Below are 22,556 nucleotides of genomic sequence, written 5' to 3'. Positions count from 1 at the left end.
ACTGACAGTTGTTTGACTGTCAGAAAAACATCAAAATGACTCGGATTTGTTCGGGATTTTCAAATTCATTCTTACCCAGTGAACATAATTGAGTGCTCGGGCACTATGGGTAAATGGCTGACATAAAGCAACTTTAACAAGTAACTATTTTTGTAAAAGATTTCTTTATCATGGAGGAAAACATTAACGACGATATCGCGATTGATCATGTATTTAATCAAGTAGATAATATCGCTTTAAGCTTGGATGAAAAAAGGCTAATAAGTATTCTATCAAACGATGCAATAATAGTTCAAGGGTAATAATCTAGATGGTAAAAATTACTTGTTTAAAAATTCCCACAAACGCATCGATCATTTCATATCCTTGTTTGAATTGATAAGGCATTAGATTAAAACATTTTAATATGTGCACCTTTCCGATATAAATTCCCCACAGTGCGTTAGGAAAAAAATTGAGTGCCGGATGAATTGTGAGTTACCTTCGGGATTTTCGTAGGTTGACTCGGGTGTCAGGTTCGTCGTCAAAGTTAGTTTCGCAGTGTCAAAGTTAGGTTCCAAAATCGGTCGGTTCATAAAAACAACATTCAATTTTATTGTTGTTGTTATTTTCGGACCGCCGCCAGCTAGCCACTCGGAAGCCAGTCCGTCCGTTGTGCAAAAAACGAAATCGGTTAATATGTAAGTTCCTGCTGGGAAAATAGCCCCAATGTGCCCTGTGACTGGTGTGAGCAAAATCGGTATCCGCTCGGTTCCGCCGTCTTCTGCGTCGGAGAGCAACGGCCGTAACACACAGAATCCGCACTGCAGACAAAACCCGCCGCGACCCGCGCGCAACGAACGAAACGGATGGTCGTGAAGTGAAGTGAAGTGAATTGCCCGGCACACCGCAGGAAAACTCGCCATCGTCGGTCGGGAAAATTCTACTTCGAGGCTCGGGAGCCTTTTTCGGAAGCTGAGCCGCGCTGAGTGTGTGTGTGTTTCACACAGCAGCAGCTGCAGGTCGACGGATTGGACGTTCAAGGGTACACGCGAGTGTGTGTGTGTGTGTGTGGTAGTATTTTCCCAGCAGCGGGGTCAGTGTTTGATGTTTATTTTCGGTTCCGTGGGCGAGTTCCGTGGATTTTCCAAGAGCTGCTGCATCGGGAATAGGTAGCCTTGCTGCACCCGCGCGTGTGGGTGTGTGTGTGCGGAGACTCCGAAAAACGAAAACTGACCGAGAAGAGAAACACGGCGGAAAAAGAAGAGCATCCTTGGGCCCGCAGAGTTTTCCCCCCGGCAGAGAGTTCGGCCTGCTGCTGCTGCTGTGCGGAAAATCGCGAAGAGAGCGTGAGCGTGAGTCCGTGTGAGACGCGGTGAGAGAGGTAAGCGAGCGCGCGTGAGAAGACAAAGCAATCTGTTTTTATTCCACACGCTTGTCACCCTTGGTTGTGTGTGTGCATCGGCAATAATGTCAAAAAACGGAGCAAAACACAACGACTCCCCTGCGACCGAACGAGTTTCGCGTTGCAGCGTTTGCATGATTCATTCCGGCTGTTGGCGGCCGCAGTGAGCTAAAAATACATCCGTCCCGTTGGTTGGAACCGTTTAATGCGGTGACGCCGTCACGAGCGCTGCCTAACCCGGAAGACACATCTCGCAGCAAACCAGCTGGCCTCGATCGGCTCGGGTTCTGACTGAGCGGGCAAATAACGTACCACACACGGCCATTTACATAATTCTTAACCCCTTTCCGATCGGCTGCCCGCGACGACCGTAAACACAAACATTGGCACGTCGACGTCATATGTCAAAAGGACCGAGCTTCCTTTCGCTGACGTGCTGTGTGTGTGTGTGCGTATGCGGTATTTCCTGTTTGGTCCCCTGGAGTGTGTTTTGCCCCTGGGAAACAACGCGGGGATCGAATCCGAGGCTGGGAAATGCCCCAGAAATCGAAATGAATGACAGCGAATGACAGCATCGAACAAAATGAACGTCGGATGGGGATGTTGCCAAAACCAGGCCGGGTTCATCCGGGTGTTTGTTTTGGTTGCGTTGCACACACACACACGGGTATGCTGGTCCAGGGAAAAAAGGGCCTCAAAGTGGGTCAATCAGGAAACCGTTGAGCGATCGCGTGCGTGTGTGTGTTCGTGTTTATGTTTGCAAACAACCTTCGCCCTCCGCGGGTTCCGGGCGCTTTACGTCATCATGGCGGACCCACCAAATGTCCCATTCTCTTCCCCCGCGCCCGAGAAGGTGTGAGATATTTCCCAGCGGTTCTGTGGCCGCCGTCCGTTTCTGCTTTTTCTGGCCAGCCCAGCCGTTCCGGTTTTGCTGTTGCGCTTCGAACAAAGTGTGGCCGCAGCATACGCGGGTGGGGGGGCATTGTGTAACACGCTGGAAAGCGGACGTGTGTTGGGTACTTTGCATCTCTCTGCGTTCCATTGTGAATTGTGGGCAGAGCAAACACACAGATATGGCAGCCATTCATTTCACCGTGTCTTTTTCCAGAATCCCCCACAGCAATGGACACAGCACCAAGGGGTGGGGGGAACGTGACGCAACGGAGAGCACTCAACGTGCCCGTGGTTTTGGGCGTCAGATAATCGCGGCGATCAAGCCCGGAGGCCGGAACATTCACTAATTAGATCGACTGTAAGATTATCATTGTAGCGACCACAGGGCTATCGTGTACCGTGTGTGTGCGAGGATAATCCCATTTGTGGGCCCCCCAAAAAACGGGAGCCACCCTGCAGCAGCCCAGCACCACCGTCAAGTGGACGCTGCGCAAAATTCCTTCGGCACGTGTGGTTTCCGTTCCAACCGCAGTCTTACATTCCCGAACACACACTCCGGTGTGGCCGGACCGGACACCGGGTGTGCACGTGTTGGGCTAGGACAACGTGAAAGGCACGAGCCGCACGCTGGGCCCCGGGTCCGGGGAAACGTGTTTCAGGTGCACACAGCCATGTCCTTAATCCTAAAGCTCCATCCGGAACATGTGCTCAGCGGTCAGCAGGCACCATCCACCGGTAGATTGGCCGCTGACAGCCGCGCAAGGGAATGCGATGATGATGAGCCGTGGCTGATCCCGTGGTGTGCGCCCCTCCTCCGGAATGCTTTGCTGTGCTGGTCACGTGAGCCCGAAACAAGGCGGTGTGGCCGATGGAATGGAATTTTAAAAATGTTTTAAAATAAAACATACGACCCGGTCTCGGGCCGCGCTGCAGCTTTCGGTAGGTTGGCTTTGTCTTGCTGCGGAACGGAACCCTTCCGTCCCAGGCCGCGTACTGGTAATTGAGTATTGACATTCCCGTAGCGTCGTCGTCGTCGTGGCGTGGTGCACGTTTCCATATTGATCCGTGTTCCCCGGTCCGCGCCCAAAGTTCAAGGATGTTTGCGCGACGCGCGCCACGGGAACCGTTCTTTGCCCCTCGCGAAATGCTTCCGTTTTCGCGGGTGGACAACCGTAAAGGGAATTTACTCCAAACAAGCCAATCGCGGTTCGCTCCCCGAGGATGTTTCTAACGGTGTACCGGACGGATGGTGGCGCATTTTCCGGAAAATTGCGACCAACCGAAAAGGGAAACAAACTGCGGTAAAGGTAAACAAGGTGTACCTGTGTCTTTGCACAGGTACCAAGAAGCGTGTCCTGTTTTTTGGCCACGTGCTGCGGTGGTCCTAATTTCATTTAAATTGTCCACGAACTGCTCTAATTCGATTTAGCCAGCGTGGAAGCTCACTGAAAATGTATCGGATTTCGTTGACCTGTGGCGCCGTTGGCCGCTTCCTTTGCCCAAGTCAACCTTATCGTAGCGAAACAGACATATGATAATGTGATACGACAATGCCGCTGCAATGTACTGCACCGGGGGACGATACCGAAGAAGCGCATCGGGTGGGGGTCGTTAGCGGATTTCGCTCGTTTCAGGGCCCTGCTGCATCAATCACTGTCACCGGGCCAACATGTGAAACCATTTCAAGAGTTCAACAGCAGCCGGGCCAGAGTCAGCCAAAGGGCCGCCAGCCCGCCACGTTCGTTCGGACCACAGGCGGAGATCCGTCCGGTAAAATGGGAACGCACGTTAGGTGCATGGGCAGATAGGTTCCGGCATCTCCGGCGGTCCAAGAGACACGCTTGAACTCAATATAAGTTCGTACTAAAGAGTGTGCGCGGTTTTTGTCACTAAACGGAGGCACCACAGAAGAAGATCCAAGAAGAACAGCTTTAACATATCCACATAAGTGAAACGATCCTGAAACGCAACGAAACCCAGCCCTTTTTCAAAGCGATTAATCACGGACGATGGATGAGTAAACGGATTCAACATGAGAATATTCAACGCAAGTGACCCTCCAAAAGCGACTTCTATGTCTGGAGTGTGGAGTGTTTGGTGGGATTGGAAGGGAGTTGTCCATCAAGCACTGTTATAGCTTGGCGGAACGAGGCATTCGGGGATATTTAGATATTGGATAACTCCGCCGTTTTTCAGTCGATTTTGGCAAATGGACAAGATTTATTTAGGGTATAGATGCCGTTTATTGATAATTCACTCAGAGTACAATATGGTTCAAATGACCGCCTCCATTAAACACACAAAAAGCGGGCATTTTTCATTGTATTTGACAACATTTCGGGCAGCAATTTCCGCTGTGATATTAGCTTCCAGTTCTTCAATGGTCTTCGGTTGGCTGGCATAAGCCTTTGCTCTTCAAATAGCCCCACAGAAAAAAGTAATAAGAAATTCGGCAGCAATAAGCACGAACAGTTTTCACAGTTTAAACAGATGAACGATTATTTTCAACGTAAAGCGCCATAATTTCAGCCCGCTTTTTGCCGTAAATTGATCCATAACTAAAACGGCATAGACTGACGTTTCCGAATCTGGCTGATATGTCAGAATCGACTGACCGGTGGCGGAGTTATCTAACATTTAAATACCCCCTGTCGTGAATGCGCACTCTGAAGAAGTTCCAAACCGATGACATTCCAAGGCCACCCGTGTAAAATGGCCTAAGGAATTGGATTTCCAATACAAACATATTTTAGATTTCCAGTACAAAAAACTTTTATTACGACCCTAAAACTGGACCGCCGCCGACCCAACCCAATGCTTCGTAATCCCCACTTGGCCACACTGTTACCTCAATTGCGTACCGTGCCGCAGCGTACTTCCGTTTGTACGGCGCGGCGGCCAGAGGCTCATCCGTCATAACTTCGGGCCACCGCCCCCCGAGATTACCCCCGGGGTGGCGCGTGGCCCGGCCAGCTGACTCGTGGCGCGAGGCTGTGGCGTGACTTTGTGGATCAATAGAAAGCGTGCGCCGGAGAGAAGGACGCAGGGGGCGAGGGCTAGTACACTCCGTGATTGCGGGGTCACTCGAGAGAGATACATCGGGCGGGCGCTCTCCGTGGCGGATGCGGGGGGAGGGGCGCTAATTGGCACGAAAGGAGTACGCGCGCGCCGCTTCATTGTAATGAGCGGATAATTATTCAAATAAAATTAGTGCGTTTCTAGTGCGGCCGGCCGGCGGTGTTCGGGGAGGGCGCCTTCACGTGGCGCGGCACTACCGGGGGCACCACCGGTGGGGGGGCTTAGTGGGCCAACCGAGGCGGAGAGGCGGACGCGGCCGCAGCGCAAATAGTGCCGGCGGAAATCGGACTTGTTTTCGCCGCGTATATTTGGGACTTTGGCGGGGCCCGCTGCGTGTGCGTGCGTGCCCTCGTCTTCCTTTGCGCGTTTTATTTTTGAAATAATGTTTTTATTTTCGAGAAACCACCGAAAAACATCGCGCCGTGAGAGCGCCGACGATACGGTTCGGGGGGTTCAGTTCGCAATCCGTACTGTCATCGGTTGGTTAGCAGATTGGCCGTTGTTTCCGGTGCTCGCCGTGGAAAGGGTTTTTTGGTGTGATTGATAAGAAAATATTGAAGATACGATAAACGTCACAAACGGAGGGATCGGTGGAACCGATTAGTGGGGTTCGGATTTGAAGTGTTTGGTGTTTGCGCAGCGAAGCGACGTGATCGAGAGCTAAGGAGCGCTCCTGGTCGCCGATAATACGCAGGTACTACACCACGGAGACGACCGTTGATGGCGCCTGAACGCCGATATTACGTTCTAGAGTTACTCTTGGCATACACGACACACGACACCCAGCCATCCATTGCGTCTCGGAGGCGCAAACAAAGAAAGACGCCATCCAAACCGGTGCTCAGGGCACCACAACTTCACATCGGGCGCACCACCGGAGGGCTGAATAATTCATCAGCTGAGCTGTAATGGGCCGCCCGCTAGCGCCAGCGATCATCATCGGCGGCGACGGCCCGTCATCCGCCGATGCAGAATAATAAATCGCACTATGCAAATGGCTGCTGCCGTCGTCATCAAGCCGATCGGCGGCGGCCACCGAGGGCCTTTTTGCCAACCGGAAGCGCATCCCTCCGTTGGGAAGCGAGAGCATGCCTAAACTACTGATCGGTCTGGGGCCATTGATGGGCCAGCAGCTGCTGCTGCTAGCCCTGCGCTGATGCCGGTCACGTACGCGACACCCGAAGGTCTCTCCGGCCCGAGAACCCGCCTGTCGCAGCGTCCGATGGGAGTCGACTAATCGAATCCCGTCGAAGTTTGGCGCATCGGATTGGCCCACCCGAACATTCAACACTGTTTCTTCGTTTTAGTGTACGACCTCGGACTGGCGGGTGATGAATCGATGTGACGGGACGGAATATTACCCCCCACCGACGATGATAGCAGCAAAACAAAGATAACGGAGTCCTTGCGCAGCCACCAGCAACTTCTTGGCTCATTACCCCCTTGGCTGCTGCTGCGTACTAAGAACCGTCTTCTTGGTCGACCCGGCGCCCGACGCTACCTACTATTTACATTGCTCGCGACGCGAACAACAAAGCTCTCTCGCGGCACCACAAACAACGTGGTCACTGCGTCGCCATCCCCATGTTGTTGTGGCGTGGCGTGGCGCTGCTGCTTCGAACCTCGGGGTGCTCTCGACCGAAAACAAAAATATAAACTCATGCGCGGCGCGAGCGCTTAGGTTAACCTTCGCGCATTCAACGACCTACCTTGCCTCGGATCTCGGAAGTGAGCGGGCGAGTCGGAACAGCGGTGAGATCGTGATGTCGAGCGACACACGCGCAAAGCACACACTGCAGTCCGTGGGAGACCGGTCCGGGTCGCGGGGGCCCCAGAACCGGTTGTGTAGGCCGATGTGTCGGGACCACGCGGAGACAGGTGGGTTGCGGTTCGGATTAGGTGCGCGCTGCGCCGCGCAGGTACAGTTATGCGTGTGAAATGGTGGATCGTGAGTTCGATCTCGAATGCGCCTCGGCAACGGCAACGGAGCCTTGCGAAATGGGCATAAATCAGTGCGAAGCGAAGGAGGTTTGGGCACCTCGAAGGTCCTCAAGTGCACGGCAGATTGAACCCGAGAAGCGATGCTTTAGCACGCTTTTGGCACGCCAAAAGGACATCATGCTAAATGGTTATGGTGGATTGCGCGAAGTGCAATAGATGACTGCGGAACTCGCAGATCCATGAAGTCGCGCGCGTCTATTGACGCTCTGTCGAAGGCCAGTTTGCTTATGTAACAAACGACGGCAGACGGGTAGTGCCCGCTCTGAGCCAATCGCACTTGTCTGCGACCTCGGATCGTGTATCTCGGAGTGAACCTTCATATGCCGGATCATGACATGTAGGTGATAAAATTCTATAATTATTACACGCGGCACTCGACCCACTGCGGAGCAGAAAAGGAAGTCGTTTGTGTTCTCTTGAATTACCTCTTTGTAGCTTTGAGGCCGCTGAATTGATTGAAGAAGTTTCAGTTCGTTACTTCTTTTGGAGTTTCACATTACATTCACTACATTGACGGACTAAACCAAGTGACGATTGGAACGATGCATCGTCGGAATCGAGTGCCGGAAGCGATGAAGGTCTTTAAGCTGTCCGCCGTGAGTTTCAGACAAATTTTCTCAAATCACAGCTGTCAATTGGAACTACGTAACAGGTCTAAAACTATGAAATGAGACTTCACAGAAATCACATGTTTATTGCATGAAACGAAAAATTCTATTTTATTCAAACTATGCGCCATCGCTAGATATACATTTCTCCCATCTCTTTGCTAAATCGTGGATTCCACGTCGAAAGAATTCTTCGTCTTTTGGAACTTTCCTCGTAGCAACCGAAGGTCCGCTCAGCCAATACGTGCCCCATCGATGAAAATGAATGATAATCGGAAGGGACCAAGTCTGGTGAATACAGCGGGTGGGAAAGCAGTTCTCAACCAAGTGCTTTGATTGTATCCTGAACCAGTTCTTACTTTGTGTCCAGGCGCATTTTTACGGAGTCAAGTTGCCGCGCCGTGTCTGCTGGATCAATTCTAATCGTTTTTCGATCAATGCATGTTTTAAATTGATCATTTGTTGTTAATAGCGATCTGAATTCGCGGTTTCAACAGGTTTTAAGAGCTTGTAATACACCACACCTTTCTGTTCTATCAGAAAGTTTTCCGACATCTAGAGCCATCTGTTTATAAGTCTCCTCTCATAGTTTTAGACCTGGTATATAAATACCTCGCCCAGAGAGCTCCAGTGGCCAAGGGATTCAAGATCGGGTATTACTCGAATGTACAGTTCTCAAGACTCATTTGTGAGGTAAACTGACTGTAAGGGGTCCAACCTACCGGTGTGTTCTACCTTCACGTGTCCCTCTTGGAAGACGGAATCATTAGAGCAGACCCAGGCCAAGGCATCTCCGACATCAAGCCACACTTTTGCGCTGTTTCGGTCTCTCTGTCTGAGTGTGTACGCTCGTATTTCACCGTTGTTGCTATTACGCGGAAGGTCAATATCATTGCCAGGGCCGCACACGGTGGTGCTGATGGCAACAACACGAGAACACGGCGGCTCAGAACCTGCACCAAACCCGGCCCGGGTCGGGCGCCCCGATAAACGCAACGGCTCGGGGGCCGGGGGGGCCCGCAGCCCCAGTGAGGCAGGTCGATGTCATCCCCGGTTTGAGGCGGGGGCAGTGCCACCAGTTTGTTGGCCACGGCGCAACAACAGGATCACATACCCCGTGGGGCGCGTTTGGAACTAGTTCGCCGCCGCCGCCTGATCAAGAGAGGAACAGGTTTTTTGTGCGCTTCGTTCACCAAGGTGCTGGTCGTTAACATCCAGTGCCCGGCGACGCTGAGGCGCTGAGAGGCGCATGACGATGCACACTGCTCCGGAGCTGCTCCGTAGCTGGCCTCTACAAAGGCGGCGCAAGCTTGCGCTGAATAAATAGATAAATACCGATTACATCGCTCGAGCCGGGGCCGGATTTATTTTCCTCTCGACCTCTCTGGCATCAGCTTGAGAAATGAGCACCCGAACCGGAAGTGACGTGCCGACTAGAATGAATATTAAATTGCGTATCTTGGCCATCTTGGGTTGCTGTTTTTTTTTTGTTTTCGGTGTGGATGTCCTTGAGGATTGCGCAATTCGTTGCCGGCGGCAATCCGTGCGATCGATCGGCCCGGCCCAATACTGCGTTCGTGCTCCCCCCCACCACCAGTACGTCCAGGTCCGTGGGTAGTGCCCTATCTTATCGGGGCCCTCTACTCTATCAGCAAAGATTGCTGATTCCGGAGGCTCCTACGCCTCGAGAGTTCGCTGCGCGGCGTCGGCAAAGTTTCTACTTGCGGGCCGCGCTTCTTCGAAGGGCACCGGAAGGCACGAAGAAGAAGCACCTAAGGCATGCCTTTTGGGGCCAATGGTATCGGCATGAGCCGTGAAATTCGTGGGGCCGCCGCCGTCGCTGCCGCCGTAAATATTCAACTGGAACGACCTTCCCCCCGCGGGCCGGCAGCGTGCAACGAAATGTAGAGCCGGTTTACGGCCATCGCGGTGAGTCACCCTGACAGGGAGAGAGAGACAGAGAGAGATTTCGCGGACCTTTTGTAACGCTACAACGCAAGCGATAAGGTTCAACTACACCGCGAACTCAGCGCGTTTTCAGCGGGCAATTAGGTATGGACCAGATGGGGTGGCTGTTGGGGTGTTATCGCTTCTGTACAATATTTTTGCGACCGACCTGAGCTGAGCGATAAGCGACCCCCGAGGCTATTGTCGAGGCTCCCGGCAAGATGATGGACGCATTGCGTGGTGTTTGTGTGACATTTAGACGCTTTTTGTCCGACGTTGTCCAGCTTGTGTTGCATCAAGTCCCCGCAGGACATCACGCGCGCCAGTATGGTTTCCCGGGGGCCTCCACCCCGAAGAGTGTCACAAAGTGGCACTAATATGTCCCGCCACAAGTGTGTCCTGACGCATTGCGTCAGGCGGTCTAAAATCTCGGTCTAATGGAATTACCGGACTGTCCAGAGCGCCGCCACATGCGCTGACAACAACGCGGAACGTAATTCACATTCCCTTCTGTTCTGCATTCTATTTTTCAGGTTCAGCCGAAGGTTACGCAACCCGTAAACGGGCGTAAGCACTAGCCCTTCGCTAGCTAGCCGTCAAAGGAAGCCGAAGTAACGCCCCAGCCCGCGGTCGATTGACAGTCTCCAGCCCCGGGAGAGGGCCAGCCGCCGTCAGTCTAGGGCCGGCCACGATCGCAGCCAGATCGCACTCGTAGAGTTCAACCGGAGCGTTCCGGGGGGTGTTCGGGTAGCACCGAGTGGAACTGACGGGGTCTGTGTATCTGCTGCTGCTGCTGTTGCTGGAGAGTTCCTGCCGGTGAATTCCAAAGTTCCAAAGTTCCGGAAATCCGTTCAAGTACAGTGATTTCGAGTGAGACCTTGTCGGGTGTGTGCGAATGGGCTCCGTTGGCCCCTCGGATACGTGAGACATCCTGCGAGAGTGTGTGTGCGTGTGTGTTTTAAATAGTGTGCGTGAAATCAGACAGGCATGATGTCGGCGCTAAGCCATCAGGTCAATATGAACAACTTCCTGTCGCTGCTGGTCGGTGCCTCGCTGGTGACGGCCAACTCGTCACCGAACCACGACATCAGCTCGCTTTCCCAGCCGACCGAGTTCAGCAACGGCGTGTCCTCGTTCGCACTGCCGGCCGAGGATCGCATGCCGATCGAGAGCTTTACGCTGGCGTTCCTCAACTACAGCTACGTGGACGCCGCCGGTCAGCTGCGGGAGCTCGGCGGCAACGAGAGTGCCAAGTACGGGGAGGGACGTGTCCTTAACCGCACCGGGTTGCTGGTGCACGTCACCAACAGTGCGAACCGTTCCGATCACTCCGGTTGCTCCCGGTACTGGCTCGGTACGCGGGGCGATCCGCTTCCGGCGGACCACGAAGGCACGGCCTGGATCGCGCTCATCCGGCGCGGTGGCTGCAACTTCGAGGACAAGGTGAAGCACGCGGCCGAACACGGGGCTGCGGCCGCCATTATCTACAACGATAAGGGCGACGCGAAGCTGGATAAAATGAAGATCAACGATAAGGAACGTAAGTGTCCCGCGTGGGGTTAAAGGGGGGCGGGAAAAGGTCCATCGATTCGGTTCTTTGTTTGTAGAACACCAGGAGGCGCTACCACCAGTGTGATCGAGTGATGATCGATTCGGGTCCGGGCCGTCTGCCAACCAGCGGACTACTCTTCGATTGTAGTTCCCGCTTATTTTAGTACACCTTGTTTGTGGACTTGACCGTCCGACATATGGTCCGTCGTCCTCCCCGTTCCCGACTCAATGAGTTGCGGATTCACGCGTATCACCGCGGTACGTGGCTCGAAACCCCCCGATCGTCGGTTTCAGGTCCGTTCAAAACACAAAACACCACACTTCCTGATGGCAGGCACGGGTGGGTGTAAGTGATATAACTGCCCGCCACCCCCATCGGCCCCACTCGAGAGCGTGGCGAGGAGGTGTAGGTGTGTGCTTCGTCGAGTAAGAAGAAATGTCAACAGTCGTCACATTATTGCGATTCTCGAACGAGCGCCCGCGCCCGAGCTCTCGACGACGACGACGACGACAAAGAATCTATTGGGGGGGCTGTAAACAGGCGTCAGCGGAGGGTGGCGAAGCTGCTGTTGATAAGCTGGCAGGTGGCGCAGTGGCAGGCAGGCAGGAAGATAACCGCGGGCGGAGGCCCCGACTTCGCGTCCACAGACGGTTCGTCGGAGGCGAAGATACCGAAAGATTGACGTCTTGATTTTTGTACGTCGCGCGAACTCTCGCGAGAAGGTGTTGGCTTTGTGTGTTTTTTTTGGCGGGGGCCACAATGGAATGTCCTCCAAAAGCCCTCGCTCGCTCGCTCGCTCGTGGCTTGTTGATTGTCGCGCGCTGAATTGAAGTTGAAGAATTGAAGACTCTGGCCAGACTTTGTCGCGTTCAGGGGGTGTGCCTTAATTCTAAGCGCTGCCTTTGTAATTACACCGTTCTGGGAGACCATCCAGATACCTGAGATGTGGCCTCTATGTAGGGGGAACCCAGTAATCAGTCACCAGGAGAGTGATCTTGATATCCCAACTGCTCCCCGCGATATTGCACGTACTTTACGATCCCCGGTATATTTAGCTCGTTTTGAAGTGGCCCCGTTGGAGGGCCCCCGTTGGGTGGCCTATAAAACGGGGGTCCTTTGGTTTGTTTTAATGTACATGCCGCGCCCCAGCACACGATGAATCTCTAGCCCTGTAACAGATCGTCAGCTGCTGCAGCGGCGGCGGCGTGAGTTCAACCACCGAAAGCGAAAATATCAACCCAGCCGATGATATTTACAATCCGCGGCCTTTTTTCAACGTCTCTGTAGTGTCAATAGTCGTCGCCGTCCCCTGCCGTAGTAGAGTGAAGATAAAAATACGACACCCCACCCTGAGCCGCCGGTTCACTTCTTGGTGGTCCCGTTGGCCCCATTCGGCCCACTGTGTGCCGAACAGAGAGTGAGCGAGCGAGAGGTGATTAATGTCTAACGGCCTCTCTAGGATGGATGCAGCGAATTATGACTCCACCAACCGATACGTGGTGGTGTCTCCTGCCAAGAGAAACTACCCGCGACGCCGCCACGGTCACGTCCGCGACATTGTAAGATAGTGGCCGATAGCTGGCCCGACATGTGCCTTGCACCACAGCACCATATATCCCGCGCATTAATCGCGGAGGGACGCCATAATCGGTAGGGGCCGCGGTACTTTCACTCTCACGCCGAGACGGAGACGGCCGTCGACGACCTCCTGCTTTGGCGGGCGCGTTACGTCGTGACTCTCCGTCGGCGACGACCATCGCGACGCTCGGCGTCCCTGGTCGCGGGTGACGAACCGACTGCGGTTGTGTGTTCAGCGTCCCGAGATCTGATTCTCAGAAGTAATTAATTTATTGCCTGCGCAGCTTCGCTTTCCAGCGACTCGGCGGCAACTTCCTACATTCTGGGCCCCGAGAGTGCGCCCGGGTACAAACAGTTAGTTAATTAGCCCGGGAGATGCATACACAACGCATCCTTGTGATGTACTAGGAATAGGCCGTTACTCCTACAGTAAACAGACGAAGGCAGACGTATAGTAGACGACGTAGTTTGACGGCCACGAATGACCCGGAAAGAAGTGGTGTTCGCGCAGGTTCAATTGGACATCCTCACAGGCTATCAGGGTGTTTGAAATATGTACTTGGACAACAACAACCACAATGGAACACGGAACGGACAGACTGTCAGCTTTCGACCCAACGGAACCGGTTTGCCTGGGGAACCATCAGCCAGCATCAGGTGCCGTGGCTGGGCTGGTGATTGATTGGCGTGTCCCCTAACGCCGGCGGTGGACTGCGATCTGGAGGGGGGGTTCACGGCAAACATTGATAATGTTTGTGACAACCAGCACTCTAGCGAGGTGTCGATAGTTTGGTCCGGAGACGCCTCCAGCAGTCAACGACTGAATGATGATAGTGTGGCGCGTTATGCAGTGGACTCAAGTGGACTCACTGTTTTCTGCTGTTCTGGCTGGCGACTCCTCGAAATTGGGTTCTGTTTGTTGTTGATTTTATTATGGGGATTCCAGTGTTCCAGGGTTCCAGGGTGAGAAAAAATGTCTGTCCGAAAGTAAACAACATTTGACAGTTGGAGAACCGTTCGCTAGGCAACCCTTTGACGATTGCAATTGAAGTAGGCTTTGGATAAGAAATGAGACTCTCCAAGGGATTTACGATGCTTTAGACTTTAGACCACGTATCTCCCGCAGGTGCTGTGGTTCCGAAATGGCCACACTGCGCGATAAGTGTTCGAAATCTGTCAAGTAACAGCAATCAGTTGTGATAACGAGCAGCCATCCCCGAGTTTCTCGGTTCGAGTAGAGCCGAGTACTTCGCACTTCAAGGAGAGTCCACCACCATATCGGGTGGCAGGTTATTACGGCATTAGACTAGTCCGTGAAATATTAAGTAGTGGACACTCCGACCGATTAGCGATTAAAAGGTGTTATGACCGATTGCCAACCCCAATTCGCCGTTCGATACGCGCGAGCAGCAGCTGTTTCAAGGCGGGCGTTGAGGGTGAAGTTTGCCAAAATATTATTTGGGCTCGGAACCTCAACTCGAAATAATGGAACGCAATGTTGCTGCGGCAACTGCGGGCAGCCAGCACTGCAGAAAATCGATGACGCCAGTCTGTCCTCGCCACCCGGGGTGGGTGTTTCCTGGGAATCCTCTGTGCCCAGTCGCCCAGTCGCTCGCACACACACACGGCCATCCCACGGCGCTATGCATCCCAAAACGTGGTGGCTGCACTTGCCAAAGCCCGCTGGCCCCAAGTGACCGACCAGCTGCGGCCCCAAGTGGCCAAGTCGTCAAGTCCAGTCTTCTCGACTGGTGTCCTGCCAATGGACGGTGACACACACAAGCAAACACCAGCGCGTACACGTGTCGCTAGGGTTTCCTTCGTCGTCGTGCTCGCGGAACCACACCAAAGGAGAAGGACACTCTTCGGCTTTCCGGCAGGCTGATGTTCGTGATTGGTGTGTATTTAAGCAGCGTTCGGTGGTTATGCGTGTCGAAGGTTAATTGAATGATGAAGGACATTCTTATGGCCCGGTGGCCCGGAGCGCCACTTCGAGCGCCGGCAGCTCATTACGGTCGCGTGGCCGCGAAACGCACGAAATTGGTTCACACCACCATCACCTCTGCCAATGTGTTTCTAGCGTGTGGAGCGTGTGGAGCGTTTTATGCATTTTTAAACAGCGGCCCCCACCCCGTCCGCTATCGTATTGATTGATAATTAATGACGCTTCCGAGAGTGTGTACGAAATGCGCGCAAACCGCGTAATTATTCTCGGCAATATCCGCCTCCGCCAGTTCCGGAGCAGGGGTTTGGGGCCCCAAAAATGGAACGCTTAATTTTAGCAAATGAATACAAAGAAGTAGAAAATCAATAACAGGAACATAACCGGGCCAATGATGAAGAAATGAAACAACGACAAGCGAACAGCGAGTCAGAACAGAAGTTGGTACAATGGGGTAAAGGGTCGAGAAGCGAACCTGCCCATTGTGGTTCTTCGCGTTAATAACTCACCTCAAGGCGCTGGTAAGGCACGCTTTTTCTCACAAGTTCTCTCCCACAAGCACACCCCCCCTCGGGATCGGTTTGTTTGCCGCGTCGGCCAAGGTTGGCCCCGGCCGCGTGGAGGCCTCTTTGTGTTCAGCGCACCACAAACGCATGTCTCTTTATTCCCGCGTTTCCGCACAACATAAAAGCACAATAAAGCGCAAACAGTGACTCATGGAGAGCCGCTGAAGCCACGCGTGGTGCAGGTCCTCGTGGTGCGGGCCTATATTTTTTCTGTTTTGCACCTGCCGACGGTGTATTAACATACGAATTAACATACGGCGGCTCTCTGATGCGACTCGATTTCTAACGCCACCCCCAGACGCGGTTCATGGACATCGCCAGTTCCGGTCGCGCTTACCGGGTGTGTTCGACAAGAACCAGCTGTTGTGCCGTGCTCAAGATGGAGACAAGAATTGAATCCCTCGATTCAATCGACCCCGAGGGTGGCCCAGTTTTCCACGCGCCCCATTGTTGCAGGGCGCGTTGCGCGTTTTCGTGGCCGCTAATTTGATAATGTGGCAAACGTGACGCTACTAATTGGCCTGCAATTTTTAGCCACCACACGTGGCATTGTGTGGCAACGACGACCGGTGTTGCGTTAAATTCGTACGTCGATTGTTAACACTCTACGTTGCGTCTCTACCACACACACACAGGAAACATTACCGCGGTCTTCACGACGAAGGCGTTGGGCCACGAGCTGATCGAGCTGCTGGAGAGCCATGAAGTGTTGATGCACATCATCGAAGGTTCCCGCCAGTTCCGCCCGATAGGCAACATCAATCGGTAAGTGGTCAACCGGCCCGATGTTCCGCCCCAAAGACCGCACTAACCACACGGCCCGTCTCGTCTCGTCTCGTCTCTTTGCAGCACGTCGGTCCTGTTCGTGTCGATCTCGTTTATCGTGCTGATGATCATCTCGCTCGTCTGGCTGGTGTTTTACTACGTGCAGCGGTTCCGGTACCTGCAAACGAAAGACAAACAATCGGTGAGGATGCTCGGTCGCCAGTGGCTCTCTCTCTCTCTCTGTAGTAGCCGCTCGTTAAATTAAGTTAAATTCAGATCCTGCTTTCCCGAGCGCGACCGAGGTTCAATTGAGTTCAATTGCACCGAGACCGAGGCACCGTCTTACGAAACTCCCATCTCTGTTATCCAACCACATAAATGCTAACGGTTTCGTGTCGAACATCGCGCGGCAAGGCATTAATTTTCGTTTCGCTCACCTCTCTTCTTGCAGAAACGGCTGTGCAGCGTCGCGAAGCGAATCATTGCCAAAATTCCAACGAAAAGTATTAAATCAGATGACAAGGTAAGTAGTGGAGGGCGCGGTGGCCACCCGAGTGTGAGCTTATTTATGACCATCGTCATCATTTTTTTCTTCTCTCCCGACGCGGTTCAGGAAATCGATAACGATTGCTGCGCCATCTGCATCGAGCCGTACAAAGTGACCGATGTGATACGCGTGCTACCGTGCAAGTAAGTTCTACCAGCGACGATGATGGCCACCCACCGACCTAATGCACTCCCCCTTTCCTTCCTTCCAGACACGAGTTCCACAAGGCGTGCATCGATCCGTGGCTGCTAGAGCATCGCACGTGCCCGATGTGTAAAATGGACATCCTCCGGCACTACGGCTTTGTGGTGGGTTGCTCGTCCGCGCAGACCAACGCGGCCATTGCGGAGTACTTAAATGTGGCGCCACCGCCTCCACCCTCCGACACGTCCACGATGACGACGGCGTCGATAGCGTCGAGCGAGTCGTCGCGAAGAGCTTCCTGGTCAGGGACCGGCGCCGGCGGCGGGCGCCCAGTGACGTCGCCGGTGACGTCACCGGCCCGCCCGTCGGCCGATGGTGGTGGTTACGGTGGCCGCGCCACCGGCACCGGCACAGCGGTCGCCACCGCCGGTGGTCAGCTGACCGACATCGTAACCATCATTATCAACATTGACGATGGCGAAGCGAGTGGTGGCAGTGGAGGAGGCGGTAGCGGCACCAGAAGCGCGCTCTGTGACCGATTCACGGCCGACGGCTGTAGTAGCGCCGCTAGCATGGGCGGTGGTAACCCTAGGGACAGTAATAGTAGTAATAGTAGTAGCGATCATCACCGTCGTATCATCACCGACGGTGGCAGTGAAAGTAACAGCCACAGCCAGCTTATCAGCAAACCGACCGACCGGTGCCTGAGTTCGATAGAGTAATGGGAGTAATAGGATTTAACGAAAGCATCCCCGACTTACGACGATGCAACGGCGGCTCTCGATCGCACGGTGTGCGTTTGATGGGTGGGAAGCGCTAGTGTTTAAGGAAGCGAAGCGGCCGGGGGGGAGTTGTGCTGTAAATAGCCCCTCTGCCCTCTCGTACACGTGCCATGCGACACACATTTTGGTCGCAACATTACGCCGCGGCTTTGGTTGCACTTTGAATTAGGGAAACGCACGGACGGACGGACCACAGACACACGGATTCGCGTATTGGTTATACCAAGCAAGGCGGCGGGGTGGTGTTTTATTGGTGGTTTTCGGTTTTCCGGTGCGCGCACGGTGTGCTTTCCAGGGGGAAACTCTCCAGCACACGACGTCGATACTTAAGAAACGTATGTCACACTTATGTAAGATTCTGTGATACAAGCTCGAGACATTACTATTATCTTACTCTACACGTATACAAAACCTGGCACCGGGAGCGCGAGCTCCGCTGCTGCGGCTGTTGCTTTCACTAGCTGTAAGTTGCGATCGAGAACCGTGATCGAGAACCGTGATCGATCGCCCGTACTGTCGCTAGCGTAATACACCGATTGAACGGTCGTTTTAGAGATCATTGATTCGCTTGATTTTAGTGCGTTGTTTTGGAACTGTTTCAGTTGCTCCTTTAGTTTCGCTACTCGCTATTTCTATGTACTTGTGTGTCCGGTAGTTGTATGAGATGCGAGAGAGACCACCTGACCACCACCGTTATTCCCTCCGGCTTAACGGGAAACGACTTAGCTTTCGCGTGTAATGGTTTTTGCGATAGTGTATTGATTTAGAACTGAAACTGACTAGTAACCGACAGCGGAACGGTGGAACAAGGCGAACACGTATTGACGCTTGCATCCTGGAGAAAGCGATGTTTGAAGAACAGAATAACGATTTCACAATGGTGTCGGAACCACCAGAAACACGGTAACGCGCGGTTCGCGCTCCGGGGTCTTTCGGGCAGACAACTCCGGTGGTTTGTCTTGTCGCGAGAGGCTCCGATTCCGATATTTAAGGCACTTTACCGATCAATGTACATAAAAATAAACTTTTCCATTTGTGTTTTATCCTAGTTTTGTTAGTTTTTCTTTACCCTATTATGACCCTTCTGTTCCAATTTGGTACCCTTCCTTGTATACTTTGCGCGCCCGCTCCCTTTGATGCTACTTAAAGGTTGTTTTGTAATGATTTTGGGCAGTCCGACCCCTTTGCTTTATTCTGCTTCGTGGTAATCTCCAGTTTGAAGTTCGAAAGAAAGGTTGACTATTCGAACGCTAACGCTTGAGCAAAACGCTATAAAACGTAGAGAAAGTAGACTGATTGGACGACTGTTGGGAGTTTAAGTGGCCCTTTAACGCTGCCTTTAAACGGATGTGTGTTTTGCTGTTTATACACGCCTAGTTTACCGGAAGTCAGGAGAGTATACTGCAGCTGGACATGGACATGGAAGAGGGAGACCTTATCGATGACCGCAGCAGCACCGACGGAGGGGGCTACCAGCGGCGCAACAGCGTCAGCCCGTTGCCCCAGATACGGGCTTCCAGTGAGAATCGGGTAACTATAGGCAGCCGGACTGTGCGCGAGTGAGGGACCAAAATGTACGTTCCTTTCCCCTGTGGTTGTAGATGTCACGCAGTTCGTCCGAGTCGGAATCGGACCAGGAGCAGATGGATCATATGAATTCACACTCGTCCGGGCGCGCTGCGGCCCACCAGCGGCGCCAACCGGAACAACCGGATGACAGCGATATCTGTGTCGGGTGCCTGGCCGCTGCGTTGAACAAGAAACAGCGCAATCCGGAGAATAGCCAGGTTACCCAGGATGACCCCGACAGTGATGTAAGTTTGTGTGTGTAAGTGTCCAATCCAAGAGTGGTTCTAATGGAGACTTTGTCCCCCTCCGCAGTCCTGTGCCGGCGAAATGCATGGATCCAAGAGCCTGCCGGCAACGTTAAAGAAATACAAAGGCAACCATTCCACCGGCTCGTGCCGCGGTATGAACCCGCCGGACCACTACCATCCCTATCCGCACGATGGGCCCCACCGGGCCGACGGCGAACCGGCGGGCGCCCAGCAGCAGCACCAACAGCAACAGCAGTCGAAGCTTCCGTTCAAGTTTTACAAAACCGATCGCGGTCAGGTACGCAAAGTACGCACGCCACTGAAAAACGTACTCCCGCAGTCCATTTCCGCCCCCTGTGATAATGATAGCTCCCTGAACGTGTGCATTCACGACCAGATCGCCGACGACGCGAAGAGACGCTGCTCGTTGTCCCGCAAATCGATCACGGATGTGGTCACGTGCGAGGACCTCAAGATTGCGATCGATTACTCAAACGACGACGAAGTGTCGGACGAAACGGAACCGAACAGTGACAACGATCTGATCGTCCGCCGATCGGAGCGGGATGGGGGCGAGAAGGAGGGCCAGAAAAAGTGATCGGATCTCGGGTGGCTTCGCCTCCGAGCGTCCAGCATGCCGTGGAGCGACGGTAGATAATGAACGCTGTGCTACTACCATCGACCATTATCAGATGCCGGCGACCGGCATGTGATAGAGTGAGACATTAGAAACACACACACACACACACGGGCTTAGAGAAAATGTTTAGGAAATGTTCTGTTCCGATTGTTTCCATTGATGGTTTGGTTTCTATTTCAAAAACGCCAATTCTCTCGCCAGTCAAGCGGCTGCAGCCAACGGTTTCTGCAGCGTAGTTTTTTGGTAGACTAACAAACTAACCGGGAACGGGAAACGTTTACCGACTTAGAGTGAGGAGTAGTTCCACACAACACACGCAGCTCTCTAACCCAAGTAATGCAAGCTCGTAGAGAAACTGAAAGAAACAACAATCCGTAGTCCCGTGCCGCGAACACCGTGTTTTAACTCGTTCATAGATAAAGAAAGCTACCGTACTATCGAAACCCTTTCACCCTTTTTGCCCACTAATAGTTGATGCAAAATCGCGCCGAAGGTACTTAGCAAAATGTAGTAGGAAGTTAGATTTTTCAACACGGTTAAAAATGTAGCCCTCGAGAGGCCACTGGAGGAATATGTGCGAAAGCACCCCCGACACACCCGTCTTCTTACTCTGAACTTAGCCGTTTCCGGTGTGCTCGAACGCCTGGACACCTTATTAGTAACTAATCGATCGTTTCGTAGATAGGCCGATAACAGTTAGTGATTCACCAGCACCAACCAGCAAGGTTCCTTTTCCGGCGATCGGCTTAGAGCGTTGGGCGGTTGCAGTAAGGTTTTTAGATGGGAAGTACACCCTGACACCCTGAGGCGTAGGTCGGTAAATTAATTTTTAAAACAAAAGCCTGCAGTTTGTTACTTAAAGAAAGGCGATGGCGATCTCATGTTTGCTCGGAACACAGTATAATTAAACCGATATGTGATAAGGCTTAAAGGACTGGATCGCACGGACCCCGTCCAACTTGTGTGTGCAGGTACTAAAACCCAAGAAAAACAAAAAACAAACAGATGCTGGCAAAAAGGCGTTGGTTTGCTTTTCCGTTGGTTTTGTGCCTCGAATTTCGCAATTTCCGGAATGACAACAGTTTCTGTCCGAAACTGTTATACTGGCGTACAGACCTAATCTTGCAAGCAAGCTACCGAACAAGTTGTAGGCATCACAAAAGGTTCTACGTACGCAACCTAACGGCTGCGTGCTGTGAGCCGTTGATGATTTTAAAATGATAGAAAAGAACGTAAACAAAAACCGCCTGACGGGGGGGGGGGGGCAACCCCTTCGAATCTAATTCCTTAGCTCCAAAATTACGGGTTTCGGGTATTAAATTACACTCAGTTTCATTGATCTTAGCTCTGAACAAACCTGTCCGAATGCCGCGCCAGAGATCGATCACCTAGCGGACCTAGCGACACTTCCTAGCAGCAGCAGAATGCGGCGTTTAAATAGAAGGTTCAGCATCATTGCGCCAAACACTCGCGTGACGTTGTATTTATTGTGTTACTAAACTGAAGACTGAAAATTGCTGACAAGGATGTGGTGTGGTGCGGAAAGCGGAGCAGGGAACCTGATGTCCCGCCCCGATTGGCGTAGTGTATGATAGAGGTCGAGAGGAACGTGTAAAAAATAAAACAGTCAAAAACCAAACCTAATGCTTGATAGAGCGAAAGCGGCGGATGAACGATATTAACACTAACAGGTCACCCAGGAGCCAAACAAACATTCTTAACAGCATGCAGATAATGGAGTAGATTAGTGAAGCGAAACTACTTTCGATATTTGCAATAAAGTTCTAAACGAAATTCTAAACCTTACACACAACCGCTGTCTGGTCTCGGTTCTTTCGTTCGGCCTACATTCCTGCGCATCCCGACATCCCGGGCTCTCGCGTCACACCATTCATAATGGGCCGAGGGGCTCCAAGTAATGGTTCATTGAGCACAAATAAGAAAGAAAAACTGCATAGCTGTGCCTGGTGTGGTTGCGCTGTGAATGAAGCTTCCAAGTCCTGGTCCAAGATGACAGAGGCTCGGGCACCCGGGACCGACCGTGACGCGATGATTGTTAACAATTACGCGTGGATGTTAGCGATCGGCAAAGGCTTCACGAGCTTCGATGGGGAGAAAGTCCTACCAGACAGGTAACGAAAATGTGACGCCTTATTTGGCTGGTGGACGCCTTAATGGCAAATTAACCGTGTCCGTTTCAGCATCAGCATCCCAGCCAAGCCGATCCTGTGGGGCTCTTGTGCACTGCACTTCATTCATAAGTCCACCGCCGATCAGCAGGCCCCCGCATTGGAAGTCGCACTAGAGCAGT

At 52.8% G+C, this 22,556-nt stretch overlaps 1 protein-coding gene across 3 annotated transcripts; it reads left to right on the top strand.

Annotated features, from left to right (window-relative positions):
- The first annotated feature begins 640 nt into the window (after nt 1–640).
- Nucleotides 641–22,051, top strand: LOC128268711 (E3 ubiquitin-protein ligase goliath). Of its 3 annotated transcripts, XM_053005906.1 has the most exons (11): nt 641–1,363; nt 10,446–11,452; nt 16,186–16,315; nt 16,400–16,517; nt 16,767–16,838; nt 16,929–17,005; nt 17,074–17,170; nt 19,166–19,318; nt 19,390–19,602; nt 19,670–19,903; nt 20,003–22,051. In XM_053005906.1, the coding sequence occupies exons 2-11, from the start codon at nt 10,900–10,902 to the stop codon at nt 20,201–20,203; spliced, it is 1,848 nt and encodes a 615-aa protein (XP_052861866.1). In that variant the 5' UTR covers nt 641–1,363; nt 10,446–10,899; the 3' UTR covers nt 20,204–22,051. The 3 variants fall into 3 exon arrangements, with proteins under 3 accessions (XP_052861866.1, XP_052861864.1, XP_052861865.1); XM_053005904.1 differs by having other exon boundaries at nt 19,670–22,051; XM_053005905.1 differs by lacking the exon at nt 641–1,363 and adding an exon at nt 7,160–7,234 and having other exon boundaries at nt 19,670–22,051.
- Nucleotides 22,052–22,556: the final 505 nt, after the last annotated feature.

This window comes from Anopheles cruzii, chromosome 2, assembly GCF_943734635.1.
Source record: "Anopheles cruzii chromosome 2, idAnoCruzAS_RS32_06, whole genome shotgun sequence".
Taxonomy (NCBI): Eukaryota; Metazoa; Arthropoda; class Insecta; order Diptera; family Culicidae; genus Anopheles; species Anopheles cruzii.
The sequence above is the reverse complement of the archived record's forward strand: the minus strand, read 5'-3'. Positions and strand labels throughout refer to the sequence as shown.